The following is a 20,884-nucleotide window of genomic DNA, read 5'->3' as shown; positions in this document are numbered from 1 at the left end:
GCAGCTACTTTTTCATCTGCCCCACTTGACCAAGCTCACGATACGGCTTCTCCATTTTGCCTATTGGTCCTTGAGATATGGGCTAGCTACTTCCTGTTGTGTTCGGGATTTATCTCCGTAATCAATCATTTATAAAACTGTTATTACATGCATTCCCGTTAATGCAACCATTTGTCAGACTCGAAGTTAACGAACTCTAAACTTTGATTAAAATACTGACAACTAATGTTGTAACATACAAAACAAGTTGACAAGGCGTTTCAAACTAACGTTGCCACGGAAATTATTTACAGTTTTTCACAGGATGCCATCTAAAAAGAACATTGCTATGGTTTTTGCTTACTATTTTATTGTCAATACCTCAACATGAAATAAGTTATGAGTATATTGCAATAAGTTTTTAGTGTATTTTATCGAATTTCGGTAACCACATGATTTTAATTCATTTTATCTTAATTGTTGCAATAAACTTGAAAGCGATAACATTTTTGAATAGAGAATGAAGAGATTTTTCAAACGATAAATCACAAGCCTATACTTCATATTTAAAAAATTGGGGATTGTACCTGTCATTCGACGGGGGTTTAAGCTAGGGGTAGCATTTTTCTGTTGAAGTATGTCAAATTATAATTTAAATTTGATTTGTTCCGGGATTTTTGTATAATATGTGCCGTAACATTTATTTCCTTTGGCGTTTACACAATGTATACCCATTTATTAACAATTTTTCAGTATGAGAAACAAATAAGGGGTTTACGAACGATATAGTTTATAACGGAGGTTATACTACCCTACTACTGTCAACATATAACCTTCAAAACAAAAAACGTATTTCTGTTACCTTTTAAAATCCGTTAACCAGCTGTCGCTCCCCTACAAACGAAAACTCTCAAAAGTCGAACTTTGTGCGAGCTAAGGACGTATTGTTAAAATTAGAGATCCTACTTCAAATCGCTCCGCCCATGTTACGAAAATCATATCACTCCAAAATATTCTATTCTGCGGTGCCAGGAAACTTGGACGATAAAAATAACCCAGCATGGACAAAAGTTCAGTAGTAACAATATATCAGTAGACATAACTCTAAAGTTCCAAACATCCCCATAAACATAACTAACTTAATTTAGTGTAAGACATAAAAGGAAACTTCTGGATCATGGAAAACATCTCCGCGCTGTCGGTGTTTCCCGCCTGCCATTTTCCTGGTTGTGGAATTTAATTTACTGAGAATTGCGCTGATGTTCGCTTGGAAGTCGAGCGAGCTTTTACTGGAATAGGTTTCATTACACCAGTTTCGAATTTCTAGGAGAAAATTGATGTTTTTGCGTGGTACATTTATTATATTTGGTGAAGAATTTATTAGTCGTCATATTAAACTCTTTTTGGACAAGTGGTACAGACGTAATATCACTATTGTATAGAAAAATCAACAACCTAGAATAACGTCGTTCTCCAGAAGACGTACTTACTGTTTATCTCTACAACCCGCCTAGAACCTATACGACTGTATTTCAAGCGGAAATTTACCCTATTGAATTGTATGCGGAGAGATTGGACGAATCCAACCTTATACAAAGTTAATAAAAATATTCTCGGACAGTCAAGCGCCGTTGGAAGCTTTTGGCTCCTACCGAGCAACGTCTAAATTGGTAGCAAATTGCCAAAAACGACTCTCCTCGATAGGAAGATTGTCTCTGGTCTGGATTTCTAGCCATACTGGCCTAGAAGGCAATGAGGCTGCTGACTCTCTTGCAAAGGAAGATGCTGCAAGCAGCTTCATCAGAGCAGAACCTGTCATTCGCATCGCTTTAGGCTTTGCCAAACAAACATTGAACACCTGGATGGCAAGAAGATTTATGGACTCCTGGCAGAATCTTCCAGGATTGGCTCCCTCCAAGTCTCACTCCCTTCGAAGCTTGGACTACAGTAGGGATGAACTACCAGGTCTAACAGGCCTTCTTATATATCACTGTCATTTGAATCATCATATGTAGAGACTCGGACTGTCGGAAGACAATGTGTGTTGCCTCTGTTTGGAAAATGATTAAACAGCAGAGCACATACTTTGTTCCTGCATCGCTGGGGACCGAATCAGGTTTTTAAAGTTCGGCAGAGCTGTACTCTTACCATCTGACCTGAAAGACCACTCACCATACAAAGTAATCGGCTCCGTTAAGAATCTGGGTTTATTTGATCGATTGTGAATAGGTGTGAGTCACAACAAACCTTTGCGGGTTGCGGTGGAGGGTCAAATAGACCCACTCATTTTGGACCTAATCTAACCTAACCTAACCTAACTAGTACGTTCACAAGTCTTCACATTCAATTTTTTCGTCTTGTATGGAAGTGAATGTATGGAGATCTACTCTATGGAACCCATTTGAAGTATTCAACTTCAAACAAAGTTTGTGCAGATCCACTTCACTGTATGACTGTGCTCCTACAGTTTTCTTAATCATATTAACTCCTACAATCAATAACTCAGTTGATAAATAATACTTGCTAATTTCTGACAGAAAGATGCAATTGAACTTACAATTGGTCTTAAAGGAACATTAGGTTTATGTATTTTTGGTAAACCATAAATGAGGAGGTTTACTAAAATGGGAAATTAATTGATTGCGTTCTGTTTTGGTTAGCATGTCTTTATGTTTAGCCAATGTTCTATAAATGATTTGTTCAATTGATTTTGTTGGATAATCCTTCAATTTTTTGTAAACGTTTTTTGTTATATTATGTGTTCGGTATGTTGTGTTCGAAATCAACTGAGATAATTTATTTATATAATTGAGAGTATCCATTATCACTGTGGAATTACCTTTATCAGCTGGAAATATTTCAATATTATTATCTGAAAGAAGGGATGTTATTCGAATGTCTATCGCCTTACTAGATTGCGTACCGCACTGTAACTTCCACTTAACTGTGTCGATATGCTCGTGGCTAGCGTTTATATATCGTTCGCGCGCTCTTAGCTACGTCACGATTGGTTTATGGCTACCAGTGGCGGCCGGCGTTATTTTCTTTAAGGCATAATTTACAACATAACTCATCAGCTTTTCAGCACCATCAAGCTGGATATCATGGCAACGTTCGTCTGATGAAACGGAATTCACAAAGGTATCAGTCAAGTTGAATAGGTACATCACATTCATTCAAAGGGTAGTTCTTGAAGGTTTATCTCTGACGAATAAAAATAAGTTTTACTTTGGCTCCCAGGAAAATAGAGAATGAGTTTCTTTAGTTAGATTATTCGATTGATCTCAGAAAACAAGCAGCACTACAACAATGTACAATAATACTAATATGTGGACGATCTTGAATCATGGGTTTCTGATGGAATCCAGAGACTATAGAGACTTTATATGTCACAAGTCAACAGCAATGGGAACAGAATTTCTGATATTTTGCTTGCAGTGGCATTTATCTAATTTTTATATCTAGTGATCATGGAGGTGAAATCTCACACAGCATGCAGATGGATAGGCAATTGGATTTGAATGTATTCTAGTTAGTTTCGAAAATGGTGTAATGACCGAAAGTAGTCAACAAATATAAAACTATCGTGGAAAATAGACAAAAGTGTGTTTTTATAGTGTATCCTCAGTGAACATAAATTTCCATAAAATAAACAAGTCGTCAATCAAAGACATATGGATCTGCTTAATCTACTCTCATAGATAATGGTATACTAGTGCTGTTTCGAAAAATTTGAGAAATGCCAACTGTGATGTGATATGAAATAGCTACGGGAATTATTAGTGCAGAGAAAAAAAACATGAAGTTAATTCTATTAGAAACGATTCAATGTTTGTGTTCACTTTGATCAATAAACACTATGTGTCTGGGAATGAAAGGTTTTGGTTTTCTACTTCTCCATCTTAAAAAAAAAATGTGGAAATCTTCCAAAGGAAGAAAACAAGCAATCGATTTCAAATGGGGATTTTCTTTCAGATTGTGCCTGAAAGATCTACACATCTACACATGATCTACACATCTTTATATAGAGCTACCTTTTTCAAATTGATTGCTTCCTTCCTGTTTTTGTATAAGGACGGATAAGTAGAAACCCAAAACTTTTCTTTCTCAAAAATTAATATCTCCTAAAAATATACTTCTTTTAATTTAAACAAAATTCCTATTGCTGGGATTTATTCAAATAAGCGAATGAATGTCATTATGTACTGTCATCGATGACATAAGTAGATTAACTCATTCGTTACATAAATTCTATATGTTTATGAATGAATTGAGTGTTTTTTTCATAATGTTATTAAGATTTGGTACTGAAGAGCAGATAAAGTAAGTGTCTTACATGAAACATCGGATGTTTACCAGAAAGGATGACAGTGTTCCATGTAAGTGAAATTTCACCTACTTCATTTACTAAAATGTGTAGGAATTCTGTGACTGATATCTGATTCAATTCCATAATGAATATTTGGAATACAAACTGAATAAAGAAAATTGTTTTTTGTATGATCTAGTGATCATATAAAAGTATTCGTTAAGAATTTTTTTTTCGTGTAATTCAATGTTTATATAAAAGTAGCTGTTTCGAGAGTTCCTTGAGTTTGTGTCTGAAAGTTATTTCTTTGCATGATCTTTGTATAGAGCTACCTTTTCTAAATTGATTGCTTCCTTCCTTTCTTTGGAAGAATCCCACATTTTTTGTATAAAGATTAAGAAGGAGAAAGCTAAAAGCTCTCCAAAAAATTAATCTTTCCTGAAAAAATACCCAATTCAGTTCAACCATGTTTCTCTCATCAATATATTTTCTGAAAGATGTTGAAGTAAAAATGTCATCTGCACAATAATTCTGCATCAGTTTTTTGTTAAAATTGAGGAAAAGTCAACATTTTAAGGAATTCACGGGATATATTAGACTTGAAAATGGAATAGTTGTGAATGGTAAAATACTAATAGAAGAACTATAGTCAATCCCCTAATTCTTCACAGTTTGAGATACAAAAAATAAGCAAGATTTATATGCAGATGGCCAATGCATCTGTCGAGGTTCGAACATCAAGGTCTGCACCAAGGCCTCCTGTGCCATAAAAATCACTCTCGCCAAACGATCTTGAAAGAAAGGGTTATTAAGTCTTTGTCAGAATCATAGTGAAACTTTTGTTGATAAACACGTCAAGTTTTAGTACCCTTGTCGGTATGGGAAAGTTTTTTTTCTGAAATTTTATTAGCTCTAATAAATATGTTTACATCTATGCAATGCATTTATTTGATGGAAAATTTGTTTGGCCTAATAAAACACCGGTAATAAAATCTTTCATTGTTGCCCAAAAGCAATATGGTATGGAAATGAAAGATATGCTCATTATGTAAGAAGGGTTTTTCTATAGGGGTTCCATTGATTATTGAATGACTCGCATGGAATGATAATTTTTGGTAATAACTATCAGTAATATATGGTGGTATACAAATAGTTATATTGGGGTTGGGGAAATCACAACAATTCTAATATGATTAAAAATATTAAAAATTCAGGTCAAGAGAAATAAGTTCTTATGTGTCACCCTGACCTGCGCCTATATAATTGCCGTAATCCTATTATTGAAACAATGTGGATATCTTGAAATACTGACAACATTTTTTCTCGTCCAGAAAACAAATATTTTCTACAGGACAGTTGAGCAAAATACTATATAAAAATTGTGAAAGAATAATTATCAATGGCCTATTGGAATCAAGTCTTCAGTAGTCTTGACCTGACAGCGATGGATTATCATTTATGAGTATATATATTGAGTTAAGTTAAGTTACGTTAAGTTAAGTTGATACCTCTATTTTATTGTCAATAAAATCTTGAATGATGAAATACGGATGGCCGTAGATACTATATTACTTGAAGAAATTAGGAATGCTTATTATTCCTTTCCAATGATTCTTACTGAAACTATGTTTCATTTCATGTATGTTATACTATTTTACTCTATTCTTGAATGATATTAGTGGAATCGGTAGTTAATTGGAACAAAATTTGATTAAAAATGGATTTTATAATAACACTATGAACCCAGTCGAAATATAAAATGAATAACATTTTGTAACACAGACATTTCAACCATTATTTAATCTTCTGTGAGAATCCAATTTCACGACCATGTATGTAAATTTTGAATAATCAAGTTCAGCACCGACAAGTCATTATTCTACGACATGCACAAAAGACACAACAGAACAAGTTCCTCGATAGCTACGGTGTTTGAATACTAATAACATTATTTCCACAACGCCAATTTTAAATGAAATTTAGTAATTGTGCAATTCCTCAACACGTTCCTGTCAGAAGAAGTCATTTGTTGGAAAGTCAATTAAGTTTCGTGTTGTTTTTTTAAATATCTATCCAATTAATGATATGTCTCTTCGAAAAAAGTCACATGTTCAAATATGAAAAAGTTTCATTATTTGTTTTTTTTGTACTTTTTTTAATTTTCAACAACTTGATTCGCTAAACTATTGCTTTTTTTATATATTCATTTTACATACTTTTGAGATTAATTCTTCATAATGCTCTAAACAATCAATGAATTTATTCGCCAAAATAAATATACAAAATAAATAGGCTAAATAGAAATAAAAATACATATTTGTAAATAAATACAGAACACTCAGAAAAGGTTACGCTTCAGCATGGGTGTGATGTATAATATCAGTAAATAAGTATAATGTTATGCTATTAGTGGGATATAATATTACTTTATTTCTGACCGGGATATTATAAGCTTATATCGTCATAGTTACGCTATCAATAGAGAGGGTCATAACTCCCTTGGGACATTATAGATTTTATAATTCCCTCTACCTTTCACAAGTAAAAATAAATATTTTATTTATTCACGTCATTACAAATAATAAATGTACAATTTTGAAATGTTCCCTGAAAATTACTTCCGCCACTGGAAACAATTTCTTCTTGTATGGCTGGAGCTTCTGTTCTTGATAACATCTTTAGGAGATAAAACAGCAGACTTTTTCGGCTTATAACTCTTACTCTTCCGTTTCAAAAAAGCCTGTAGTTCATTGAACTTGGTGATATCTCGTTTCTCATTAATAGTCACCATCGATTTCAGCATTGACCATTTAGTCCATAAAGAATTCGGACTATACGTTTCTGACTGAAACGAATAAACACAATTACTACCAAATCTACCGAAAAACATAGAAAATTCCTTACCAGTTCTTGAAAATATGCCAGAAATACAGTTTCAGTGACATCTTTTGGCATAACATTTTTCCGTGTCAGCCAGTCCAGATATATCTTGTATTCTTTTTGGTATACGGCTTCACTTTTCGATGGAATTAATGATTCTCTTGCTTGTTCAGCTTTTTTCAAAATATCCTCCATTATATTTGGGGTAGAAAACACGTTTTCACCGCAAACACAGCTTGATAACAAAGTTCTGTTTATAAACAAGTAACATAGCAACAACCTAGCAACAAGAAAACTCTACTATAATCAACGGTACCTGATTCAAATATACCGGGAAGGTAATGAATTGGTACATTTTTCCGTTTCAAAAATGAACAAAATTTTATTGAAATCGGTCAGAAATAAAATTATCTATGTACCACGGGAATTAATGAGCCTTAATAACCTCAGGCAATTGCTGTCTCTCGGGTCAGAGGCCCTCGGGACGCAAACTTTGCCATCGGTAATTAAGGCCCTCCTAATTCCCTTGATACATAAATAACTAATAAATGTATGTAATTATTTACTTTTAATTATTTTAAAAATAAAATAAATACAACAATAAAAATTAAATGGCGCTCCGGGGCGACTTCATTGATTCCAGTGGCGCATTTGCTTTTTCAGCTGCACGAAAACCCGGAACAACCGGCAGCACCACATCATCTGAAGATCTTGATCCAACAATGTCCTCTCTCTCATAAAACATATACTATAAATATACATTATAAATGTATATTTATAGTACAGAAATGAATTATTATTATGTAATATGACAAAATGAAAAGGTAACATAAATATGGAATTGTTAATGGATTTATTGTGTAAAGAATAATTGTTTATATTTTTGAGTTCACAATAAAAAATAATGAACTGTCAAATCATAATGATACGTCAACAACAATAATTGGTCCCAATATATAAGAAGTTCTGGTATTTGGACTTCGACTTACGTTTGTATTGCTTTTTTTTCTGATTGATACGGCCGTTACTTGAGGAAGATCCATAGTAATTTCAAAAACTACGCCTCACGATTTGATATCCACAAACTTTATTGAAAAAATATAATCACAACATGTTTCGCTAGCACAGTAGCTTCCTCAAGGGTACGAATCCTGAGAAAGCTACTGCGCTAGCGAAACATGTTGTGATTATATTTTTTCAAATAAAGTTTGTGCAGATCAAATCGTGAGGTGTAGTTTTTTAAGTTTGTATTGCTGTCTCTCTTCAATGTACTTACTGTAAGCTGAACAACGCGTCTCTGTTATCAATCACGCACTGTTATGAATGTTACTGGAGTTTAATCCCAACACCAAACCATTATTTCAACACCTCGATACGTGTTTCGATCACCAAGTGATCATCTTCAAACACCCATTTTGATAAAAAAATTATTTTATTATTTGCACATGTTGTTGAATGCTATATCTGTTCATTGTTTTTTGGCAAAACAGACTGAATAAATGACAACTAGTTTAACAGATGTAGCTTCAACAAGATGGGCGTTATCAATTGTCAAAACTCGGAAGTCCCTAGTAGAGGACCCTCCATTTCTATTATCACTTACTTGGGTGTTTTCAAGGAAGAAGTTGCAATAAAATTTTCTGTTATAACGTAACACACGGTTACCCTACTCACTATTCGAAGATCCCCAGTACGTTCCTTCAAACTTAGGTTGCATGCAACTGAAAAATTAAGCAGCATTCTCTCCACACGAAATACCCACCCCATATCATGAAACTTTGATGCCATGAAATATTCATTGGTGTAAGAAAACTTCTGAAGTTTTCACGTTATATTCGCGTCTTATGATTTGCTACCTCCTCTTACACCATTTCTAGACACTCTTTTACGGTTGCTAAAGCGATTATAAAAGTAATTAAAGTCTGATCCATAAAATAGAGGTATATAAGGATAGCCTCGTATCAGGCGTTCCCAGTGGCTCCTGAAAACGGTGTTATGATTCATTATTAATTGCATAAATGCATTTTTTTTTATTTGGTTCTGAGTAATTGGCAGAGAGAATTGTCCTTGGTGAAAAATTATAATTCGAAATCGTGTTTGTAGATTATATTCATGGAGTTACAATGAAAATTATGTTGAATATTTGAACAGGAAGAGATATCGTATCTCGACGATAATGAGTAACTGAATATTGTATTTTCAAAACAAGTATAACAGGGAGGTTCAAACATGTTTCCAATACGATAATTATAATAATTATTTTGACCCAATTTCTGAGTTTCGACAGAAATAGTTCAGTTATTTTGACACAAAGTTTAGATATAACTTCTTGATGCAATGTCCCAATGTCCCAATGCCTTTCCAAGGCATTTGACTGCGTGTCATATGATGAATTGCTTGAAAAATAAAACTACTACGGAGGGTACCACGCAATCTGATACAATCCTATTTGAAAACCCGCCTTCAAGCGGTTAGTATTGGAAATTCATTATCTGATTCCAAACACAATGAACATGGTGTTCCTCAAGGGTCAATATTAGGACCGTTATTGTTTATAGTAGACACTAACGACTTAAGTAAATATATGGTTCCGGTGAAAACTCACAGTATCTTTGATCTTTCGTCTATGAATGCCATAGAAACTCATTCTGTGAATTTACCAAGAGTAACTCTGGATAGTGATCTATCGTTCGTCCTACGACAACTTCAAACTATAACCAATTTGAATGCACTCCAGAACAACACATTTTTCTTTATTTTATTCACACATAAGTTACGCTACTATTCTTTGGGGTGGTTCATCGGATTCTCTCTCAATTTTTCGTTTACAGAAAAAAGCTGTCAGGATCTTGTCCTGTGTCAGCTATGTGGAACACTGCCAACCTCTCTTCATTGAACACCGTACCGTGTTTGTACATTTTCCAAGTTCTAACATCAGAGATTCACAAAAACTCCTCGATGATCACCAAGCAATTGGAGCTATGCTACTAGACAAGCAGATAACCTGAGATCAAACAAGTTCCGCCTAACCAAATCTAAGGAAAATTCACTAAATTATTATGTTTACAATATATTTTCATCGTAATTGAGATCATTAAGCATACATTTATTCAAAATATGGAAAAAAAACGTACTTTTGACGCATTGTTTTTATTCCACAGATTGGGCGAGACGAATTTTATTCGTCTCGCCCAATTTTCCAATTTTATATTTATGGTTTTTTTAACTATCGTTTCTTGTTTTAATATTATTTTCAAAAATTAATTAATTAATTAATTATATTTTAACAATTATGAATCTACGGTATTGTCTTTTTTTTCTTCTTGATATGACATGCTACAAACAAACATGTCATGTACTCAAATACATATATTCTATTCTATTCTATTCTATTCTATAGTTTCAGAATTTCTCCAAGAAGTTCAACACAATTTTTTGACAGTGAAGGGAAAAAATTTTGATATTTCGACATAATTTGGACATACTGAATCTATTTCCACCCTTTCAACTTTTCACAATTTATTCTATGTTTGAACAAAATGTCTATATTTTCACGAAAATATTTGATATTTAAACATAATTCCAACATTTCAACGGTACTGCTTAGACATAATTCTCATAGAAACTTTGACATTTAGACTCAGTGTTTCGGCATTTTGGCATAATATCATTATTGTCACAAATTAATTCATTTATTAGAATCAATTACAATATATGGAAAAGTTGTTTTGAAAAACTGGCATTTCAACGCAATATTTTATATTCCAATCAATTTCCCAAATTAACCAAATTTTGAGCCCTCATCTAACAAATTTGTCTTTAATTACTGCATGGTTTCATAACATCGCAATATTTCAACCTAATTCAACGTTATTTGGAAATGATTTTTTAATTTCCACATAATATCGACATTTATGTTGAGATTTTAATTTCGGTATTCAAAAATTCCATTGTTTCAAAACATTACTGCAAGTTTTACAGAACGTCAAACCAGTATGATTTTAAATTTAAAAAACCTGTATGATAATGTGGATGCAAATATAATTTCTCTTGTTTGATGGTTTCAGGGTAGTTTTTATCTGAAAAAAGTTTTTATTGGTAATTTTCTCTTTAATTTTTTTTTCATCAACTAGACTGAAACAAATTAATATCATTTATGTTTTATGGTCTCCAAATCTCAAATGAAACGATTATGGAAATAATTTGAAATAAGAATCATTCAAAATATTTATATTGAAATATTAAAATATTCACATTTAAAATGTCTCTTCAAATGAGATTTTTAATGAAATCAAGATTTAGTCATATCAGTTGTCATTCGTCGTAACTAAAACTTCTGAGAAAACTACTTTGCTTGCTCTAACTAACAAAATAATTTAGGTTATAATTATTCAATATTCATTCTACCACAATTGGAAATATTTTTCAGAAAATGAAATATTGCTGAATTCAAATATTCCAAGGCAATATGCGCCACAGCTTCCAAGTCAATCATACATGTTTTACATAATAAAAAAAAATTAATTACCAAAAGTATTTTCGATTGAGAGAGAGAGAGAGAGAGAGAATATACTTTATTGTCATAAGAGTAAATCTTGTTGACAAAGTTTCACTTAATATATATGTAATACAGTTTTTATGTAAAAATAAGGTGAACGGAAGTGGACCCAAAATACTACCCTGAGGAACACCGCATGATACATGAGCAAAATTAGAAGTTTTATCATTCAGAGTAACACGTTGAAGTCTATTTGATAAATATGAAGTAATAAGTTTGCAGGCATTTTGGCCAAACTTCAAGTAGTTAAGTTTAGATAGGAGAATTCTGTGGTTTATCAAATCAAATGCTTTCGAAAAGTCAAGTAGGATGATTACAGTTGCTTTAATTTCATCAATACCTTTGATAATGTCATCCGTTATATTTGCAAGTGCACTCACATAACAGTAACCAGGTCTGAACCCCGATTGCTTTTGAGGTAGAATTTTAGACTGTTCAACAAAGATTCGTATTTGTATTTCCATAACTTTTTCTAGAACTTTGGACAGAGTAGGAAGAATACTGATTGATCTGAGGTGATTGATGTCTTTTGGTTGGTTCACCTTCGGTAAGGCAACTATGTTGGCCATTTTCCAGGCAGAGGGAAAGTAAGACTTAAAAATACTTTCATTTATAATATGTGTTATGTATGGAATTATAGTAGGGCAGCAGAAGTGTAAAAATGTGATATTGACACGATCAGTACCAAAAGCTTTAGAGCTGATATTGTAAATCACATTCGAAACCGTTGTTTCGCTAATATATTCGAATGAGAAGTAGCTATTGATGCCATTATTTAAGTTTTCAGAATAGAAATCAATTAAATTATCATTGGGTTTCAACATGTTTTTCGAAATATTCGTAAAATGATTATTCAGTTGGTTAACGTCGCTGAGATGCTTTGGTATTTCCCTATTTTTATTTTTGCAGATGTTTAGTTTCTTAAGTTCATTCGATTTTTCCTTTGACGACCAATTTTTAAATTTAAATTTCAGATTTTATTGCGCAAGTAATATAATTTCTCAATTGTTTCTTTGTATTTGTGAGTAAAGTTATCCAAGATTAATAAATATGTATCGAAAATATGTGCTAAATTCATCATTATTGGAATACAAACTGATACCTACATAGTCATTTTCAAAATTTGTGACCAATGAAATGTTTGATTAAGATGTCAAGAAGTAGATATTATACATCATACTACATACTATACATTTAACTGAACTTGTTTCAACATTTGTTTGGGCGATGAATTTCAATTCAAAACAAAATGGGGACGTACCTGATTCAAAAAAGAATATGGATTTCACATTACAGGTAGAAATTAGTTGAAAATTATTTAAATAATGCATGAAGTATTAATTTCAACGATACCTGAAAATAATGTTATTCGTTTCCAAATCAAATTTGAATATATTTTGTGTACACGCTCCAACAAATACCAATTTAATTATAACGAAGGAATAATTCAACACGTGATAGGTATGACAAAATTACAATTTCTCATCCATGGCGACACATGAATTATTCAGCACAATAATTAACAATTTCACACCTGTATACATGATTACGAGCGATGATATTTTTTAATAATCAATATTAGAAATTACATGAAGTCGACAAGACTAACACTAACTAATTGCGGTTGATTATCATTTTAATTTTCGTGGGAACGGATCAAGGCCGATTTGATTTATATACCTACAGGCTAGTGAATTGGCCATTTTGAACTTGTCCTTCCTTGAGCAAACCACACTTCAGCCAATGATATACTGATATAGACATCACAAAGGTTCTGTTGACAGCTCATTTTTTCTCGTAATCCCTTTTTTAGGTAAGGATTTGAGCCGTGCACAGAAACGCAAACAGATTCGTAGGTAGGGCGTTTCCTTTTCTCAGCAATAAATTGAGGTTATTTAAATGTGCAGTGACGTTTTTCGAAACCTTTCCCATTCCTTGATGTAACATTTTATCAGATTAGGTTACGCGGTATTTTACGATGGATTAAAACTGTGATTTCGAGATGGGCAGATAAGGTTTCAGACGGAAAGAACGGTTTTATCTTAAATCATTTACTTAAGATGACATTGAGGAATCTTTCTACGAATATGGGATCGGTATAGATATGAGTTACTGACATCATGATTGATGTCGTTGGGAGAATTTACTACAATATCACTTCAAAAGATTGCTTTATAATTTTTGGGAAAGAAAGTTTTGGCCTTCTACTTCTTCATTTTGATACAAAAAATCTGGGAATTTTCCAAAGAAAGGAAGGAAGGAATCAATTTCAAAAATTAACTCTATACAAAGATGTGTAGATCATGCAAAGAAGTAACTTTCAGGCGAAACAGTTATTTGCTTATAAACATTAAATTATACGATGGAAAAATACTTTCGAAACAAATACTTTTATATGAACGTTGAATTATGCGAAAAACACTTTTCTCTATTCCGTTTGTATCCCAAACATTCGTGTGGAATCGAATCAGATATCATTCACAGGATTCCTACACAATATAATTGATAAAAGAAGTAAAATTCCACTCACGTGGAGCACTGTCATCCTCACTACTAGACATCCTATGTTTCGCCGTAAGATACTTGGTTTATCGGCTCTTCAGTAGCAAATGCGAATAACATTATAAAGAAATCACTCAATTCGTTCATAACTACGATTTTTTGTCACGGAATGAGTTGAACCCGTCGTCGATGACTGTACATTCTTTCGCTCATTTCATTAAATCCCAGTCATAAGAATCTTATTTAAATTGAAAGGGTATATTTTTAGGTGAGATTAATTTTTGAGAACACAGACAGACACAAATTGGAAGAAAAAGCCCGAAACAGCTATTTCCATATAAACATTTAGGGGTAACATTTTTTATGAAAAATACCATTATTGCTTGAATGATTTCTGAATATTATCCCGAGATCACAGATATTTTGAATATAATTTTCTTAAAATACTTGTAAGCCAAAACAAAAAATAAAAGCAAGCGTGGTATTCTATACAAAAATTTCGCACTATATCCTATTTCAAGGAATTTTATGAAAATTTATGTTGAAGCTTTCCAAAGTAAGCCAATTCGATTAAAATTGTCGTGTTTTGTGATATCCAACTCAGTTTATTGTGTGAACAAAATTACTCAGTTCGGTCAAGAAAAATAATGAAGATATTCGTACTATTCATTTTAGCAACTGTAGTTGACTAGACCTGATATTTTGGGTTTCAATATAGTTTATTCTTTTCTGTAACGTCAATCTAGACTACTAGATCTAGAGTTTCTTTTGTATCTGTATGTTTCTACGCGGTTTTTGCTTTACTTCGGTGTTATTTCTTATAAAATATTCTGATAAATTCGTCATTTTACCTACTTATTAATTCATGTTGCGTCAGGTTTGGGCTATTATGATTTTCGTAGAGCTTCTTTTAACTTTTCTTGGAATAATCTTAGCGAGCCTTATATTGCTAATTTATCAAACAGGTATATTTTAACACAGTAGGTATGCTGTGAAATAATAGTTTGACACTGAAACACATGAATATTACTGGTGTTGTTTCCCAACACCAAATCGTTATTTTTAACACCGCGATACGTGTTTCGATCACCAAGTGATCATCTTCAAGGGGAAGATTAAATTCGATGAATTCAATAAAAAATACAGTGATTCACCTCAAAATTTCAACTGGCAATTATAAAATACTTCTTAGTATGTTTAATGTATATAGGAATCTTGATTAATTTTACCGAAACTTGATGGATATCTATAAATACTAGGAATTTGATGGAAAAACACTTGTTTTTTAAATATCCACAATATATTACCATTTTTGATTTTGACGCATTTCGCTATTCCAATAGGTTTCTCAAACAAAAAATGTATAGGTATATTTTTTGTAGTTTGAAATTAGGTAAATAATAAACACCTCCTTCTATTCACCTAATTTCAAACTACTAAATATTCTTGTACATTTACTGTATACCATTTTTGTTTGAGAAATCTATAGGAATAGCGAAATGCGTCACAATTAAAAATGTTAATATATGGTGGATTTTTAAGAAACAAGTGTTTCTTTATTGAATTCCTAGTAGATAGAAATCATATTGAAAATATTTCAATTATGACATACAAAACAAAACTCACATCAAAGAGGGTGTCCAAAAATCTGAATCGCCAAAAATGTTTGAATTTGACAAAATCTGACAAAATCATGTTTTTCATTATATTAATTAATGTTATTGGATGTTTTGTTATGACTATTGATTTTAATATTCAAGAAATTCAGTTATTTTTTTAATGTAACAAATATTCTAATATTTCAGTATGAGTACCCTGAAACTAATATATAGGTACTGTTACAGGACTGTATTTAAAAATTTCAATAAGTGAAAATAACTTCATTTAAGTTTTACTTCTCACTGAATAAACTAAAAATGAAACTCATATGATATTTATATGATTTTTGATAATTATTTTCAGTGGTTCGATGAAAATAAAGTTATATTTATCTTTTATAGACATGCTACTTTACTGAGATTGCATAAAAGCAAAACTGCCACTTCTATTACCGTTGAAAAAAATCTATTTTCCATTTCAATACGTTCATTAATTTACATTTTCACAACATAACAATAATTCTTTCCACATGTAGCTCATTTAAAATCTACAAGACGAACGATATATCATGTGGAATTGCAACCTGTGGCGTAAAATAAATTTATATGTACTATCTCTTGACGAGCGTTTCGATAACCAAGTTAGCATCATCAGGTAATTGTCTGCTGCTTTATAAATGCCACAATCAGGTCTTTATGAAAACTTTTATGTTGCAAAATATGTTCAATAAATTGGAAGTTATATCATTGAACGCTCAAAAATTCCATTTTGGTTATTTTCACTTAAAATAATTATTACCAGAATCCAAAATTGATACATACTATTGAAAATAGTAGGTATATAGATAGAAAATCAAACAGCATTTCAAATGGATCGATTTTTAGATAATGGTATGATAATCTCTTATCTTAATAGGTTATGTTAGGTTAGGTCAAAAGTGAATGGGTCTATTCGACCTCCACCGTAACCCGCAAGGGTTTATTGTGGCTCACACCTATTCACACTCGACCAAATAAACTCAGCTTTTTAACGAAGCCGATTAGTTTATATGGTGAGTAATCTTTCAAGTCAGATGGTAAGAGTACGGCTCTGCCAAACTCTGAAAACCTGATTAGGTTCTCAGCGAGGAGGCACAAAGTATGTGGCCTGCTGTTTAACCATTTTCCAAACAGAGGCGACCATACTGTCTTCCGACAGTCTGAGTCTCTGCATATGATGATTCAAATGATAGTGACCTGTGAGAACCCACACAGCACTAGATATTCATGGAATATTCCCTGTATATCATAAAACGAACGTATATATTCCAAATATTCATAGAATATTCTTGGAATATATACATGCCTTTAGAATATGCTTGAATGAATATGGCAGGATTATTCCCGAAAGAATGTGCATAGAATGTCTATAAATGGATTATTCTCCCTTGAATATTCTAAGAATATTGTCGATCGAATATACCATATGGTATATTCTTAGAATATATCCCCACGGTATATTTTGGAATATTCTATACAATGGAATTTTGAATTATCTTATAATAACGTATTCAAATAATTCAATATTATTGAAAACAAAAATATTTGAAGACATTAATCGAATGCATAACCTAATGTATATAACCCTGATAGTGTTAACCAGTTTTTGAACTCAACGCGAAGATTCTGGATGAATTGCTCCAACAGTAACTGTTGGAAACGACAAAAAAATTTGAATGGGCCAATAAATGAACCAATTGCATCAATAAATTGGTTAATTCTCATCCTATTTGTCTTTTTGTATTTGAAATTATTCAATTACAAAGCGAAAAATCCTGGAAACAGAGAAATGGGGAAGTGAATAATTGGAGTAAACGTTTCTCATTGGTCAATTGAAGTGTAGCGCGAGACAGTCGAATAAGCTCTGTGAAAGCGGCTGTCCCTTAATGCATGGTACGTTTGCGTTAAATTCGACATTTGATTCAACATGGCGGTTGACGTGGCAGGTTCGCGTGTGTAATGCATGGTGTGTTGGTGTTATTATCAAAGTATAATTCTGTCACGTTCAGTGTACCATTTATAATGTGGGGTTGTCCAATTTGCAGTACAGCGAATAGTTTGATTTTGGATCTTCAAACAGGAGAGTTGCATCTATTCAGTCTTCAAGAAAAGTAAGTAAAATGCAATAGTATCGATAGAAGTCAGGGTGATTAACCTACTATACCTCATTTTAGGTTCGAGGAGAGTTGGTGTGTGGGATTTGTTGGTTTGACTAAGTACATGTTTGAACTAGAGTGATTTCAGTTGTGTATCATCAATAGAGAAAAGTAAGTGAATGACACATTCTTTTGTATCATTTGTTTTCATAATTTTCATCACTCGTTTTCAAGATAGTATCAATTTGCCCAAAAGGAAACAGAGTGGTACCTGGTACAGGCAGGTACGCCAAGGAACTGAAAACGTAATGATTACTTTTCAACAAGACAATGCAAGTTGCTCTCCAAGTCATAAAATGTTGTAAATGTTCATGAGTAACCTATGCGAAAAATATCTATTTGATTTTTATTCCAGTTTTATTGTGCCACTTTCAAATAGTGATAATGAACGTTAATGTACATTTTGTTCCAGGTATTACTATTGAAACACTGGCTGATGCATTGTTGGACAAATATAAGGAAAACTGTTCTGGTGAGCAAAGTTTGAATAACTTTAAGTAAGTTAAATTTATTGAAGAACCCATTATACCACTCATTTTGAATACTTCATTTGTGGGTTTATTTTTCTAAGTGAGAAACCTAACCTAACCTATTTCTTGATGTAATACACTTTTTATTTTTCAATGAAATGATATATTTATTATTTTTTAATTAGTGCTGATGAATTCACAGAGTTGTTATTTTAGTATATTTTTAGTATACATTTGTTTGAGAGTAGGAACATCCTAATTTGAATACATTTCTAATATTTGTAATATGACAGTATTCAGGAATATTTTATTCAGTGAATAAATATTTTGAATTAGATTTTTTATTTTTAATATTGGTTGAAACGTCAAATATTTCAGTGTATATTGTTTTTAAAATATATTTGTTTATGAATATTATGTGTTTTATTACTTGTGTGAATCTTGTATCAAAATGCAATATATACATGCCTAATAGCGGTTACTCGTCACATTCTTGGAATATTCCAAATATTCCTAGAATATTCATAAAATATATTTAAAGAATATTCTATGGTGTTTCTCTATTGTATATTCCTACAATAAACTAAGAATATCCTGAATATTTTATGAATATTCCTCGGGTTCTATTCCTGGAATATTCTTAATAGAATATACCTTAGATATTCTAAGAATATTATAAGATATTCCAAGAATATTCCCAAGGAATATTCTTAAAATATATCAAAGGTTCGCCAGGAGCACTTCCAGGGAATATTCTCCAGATGATATATATATCCATGGCATATTCATAGCATAATACAATATCCTTAAATGTATATTCATGAAATATACCTGGAATATCTATTGCTATGTGGGAAGACCTGTTGGACATCGTAGTTCAAATCAAATCAAATCAAATCAAAATATACTTTATTGTCAGAAGATTTTGTATCCCATCGACAAAGCTTTGTAGGTATAAATATAGGCATAACTAATGGTGTATAGATAAAAACAGGCAATTAATAAAGGTTTGAATAAAACAGGTACAAATACAATAAAAATGAATATAAAATGGAATACACTTTTAAAATACTCTTGCAAGTTATAATAGCTAGCAAATTTCTAACTGCTTTCTTGAATTGTACGTTGTTCAGATTTGGAGACCTTATATCTACTGGTAAGTGATTGAATAATTTTCCACCATTATAAAGAATGGAATCCTTGATTAATGTTGAGTTAGGTACAGGAAGTCATATATTGAATATGCTGTTACGAGTAGCATAAGGAGAAAAGACAAAGTCAAAATCCGTTTTATGTTTATGCACCAAACATACAGTTTCAAGAATGAACAATGCAACGACGGTTGAAATCTTATTGGCCGCAAAATAATTCCCTAGGTTTGACTTCACACAGACATCTTACTGCTCTTTTCTGCAATATCAACACAGATGAGAGAAGGGTTGCACTGCATGTTCCCCAAAAGGGTATTCCATATCTTATTTGGGAAAACCCAGCTCGTTAGAAACCACCCTCACTGCATAACATCCGGGTGAGATTTTACTCTTGAGTTGCCTGACGTGTTCATCAAATTTGAGCCTATTATCAATATAGACACCAAGAAATGTTGTGTTCAATATGTTTTCCAAGATATCATTGTCTATTGGCAGTTCATTTAGTTTATCCTTACTGTAGTCCAACAACTGTTTGGTATCAATCTTTGAATGTGAATGAACGCTTTGGAGTGAGCCAATCCTGGAAGATTCTGCCAGAAGCCCATAAATCTTTTTGCCATCTAAGTGTTCAATCTTTGTTTGGCAAAGCCCAAAGCGATGCCGATGACAAGTTCTGGCTCGATAAAGCTGCTTGCAGCACCCTCCTTTGCAAGGGAGTTAGCAGTCTCATTGTCTTCCAGGTCAGTATGGCCAGGAATCCAGACCAGAGACAATCTGTTAAGCCTTCCTATCGAGGAGAGTCGTTTCATGAAGTTCCTTGGATTCTCATATTGATGATCAATCCGACTAGGCAGTTCCATTCGGTAATTTTCAGTATTTTCAATAATTTTAAAGTTTCATTTGTTTTAATTTCATTTGTTATTCTACAGATGTTTCAATCTATATTAACTTCTTTTTTTGAGACAACGGAAGTCTGAACTTCACTTTGTTATAATGTCTTCGATATCACGTATTTTTTGAGATTCAGAGGTATTATTCCGTTCTGAAACTTTGGTAATATATCTAGTCTGTGTTGTCACCTCATTATGTGGTAGATTTTGAAAAAAAATCAATTAGTCTTGCGTATTTTCGTCCTCTGATCTCAAATCTGAAGTCAAAACTCCGCTCTGATCGTATACTGTAAAATTTTATTTAATCCGTTTCGAATACCTTTACAGAATAAAAAAATCACCTTTTTCACAA

The 20,884-nt window shown here is 32.3% G+C and overlaps 1 protein-coding gene and 1 long non-coding RNA gene across 2 annotated transcripts; one reads left to right on the top strand and one right to left on the bottom strand.

Annotated features, from left to right (window-relative positions):
* Positions 1–6,857: 6,857 nt before the first annotated feature.
* On the bottom strand, positions 6,858–7,613 carry LOC141480938 (uncharacterized). The gene is made up of 2 exons (XM_074171686.1): positions 7,193–7,613; positions 6,858–7,133 (listed from the first exon to the last, which is right to left on the bottom strand). The coding sequence occupies exons 1-2, from the start codon at positions 7,361–7,363 to the stop codon at positions 6,903–6,905; spliced, it is 402 nt and encodes a 133-aa protein (XP_074027787.1). The 5' UTR covers positions 7,364–7,613; the 3' UTR covers positions 6,858–6,902.
* Positions 7,614–17,776: 10,163 nt separating this feature from the next.
* Positions 17,777–18,826, top strand: LOC141480928 (uncharacterized). Its single transcript, XR_012464636.1, has 3 exons — positions 17,777–17,976; positions 18,040–18,132; positions 18,434–18,826. It is a non-coding gene; the product is annotated as an uncharacterized lncRNA (long non-coding RNA).
* The last annotated feature ends 2,058 nt before the right edge of the window (positions 18,827–20,884 follow it).

This window comes from Leptinotarsa decemlineata, unplaced genomic scaffold (genome assembly GCF_025532065.1).
Source record: "Leptinotarsa decemlineata unplaced genomic scaffold, Ldec_3_MD MMD2_tig00000026_RagTag_RagTag, whole genome shotgun sequence".
NCBI classification, from domain to species: domain Eukaryota; kingdom Metazoa; phylum Arthropoda; class Insecta; order Coleoptera; family Chrysomelidae; genus Leptinotarsa; species Leptinotarsa decemlineata.
The sequence above is the reverse complement of the archived record's forward strand: the minus strand, read 5'-3'. Positions and strand labels throughout refer to the sequence as shown.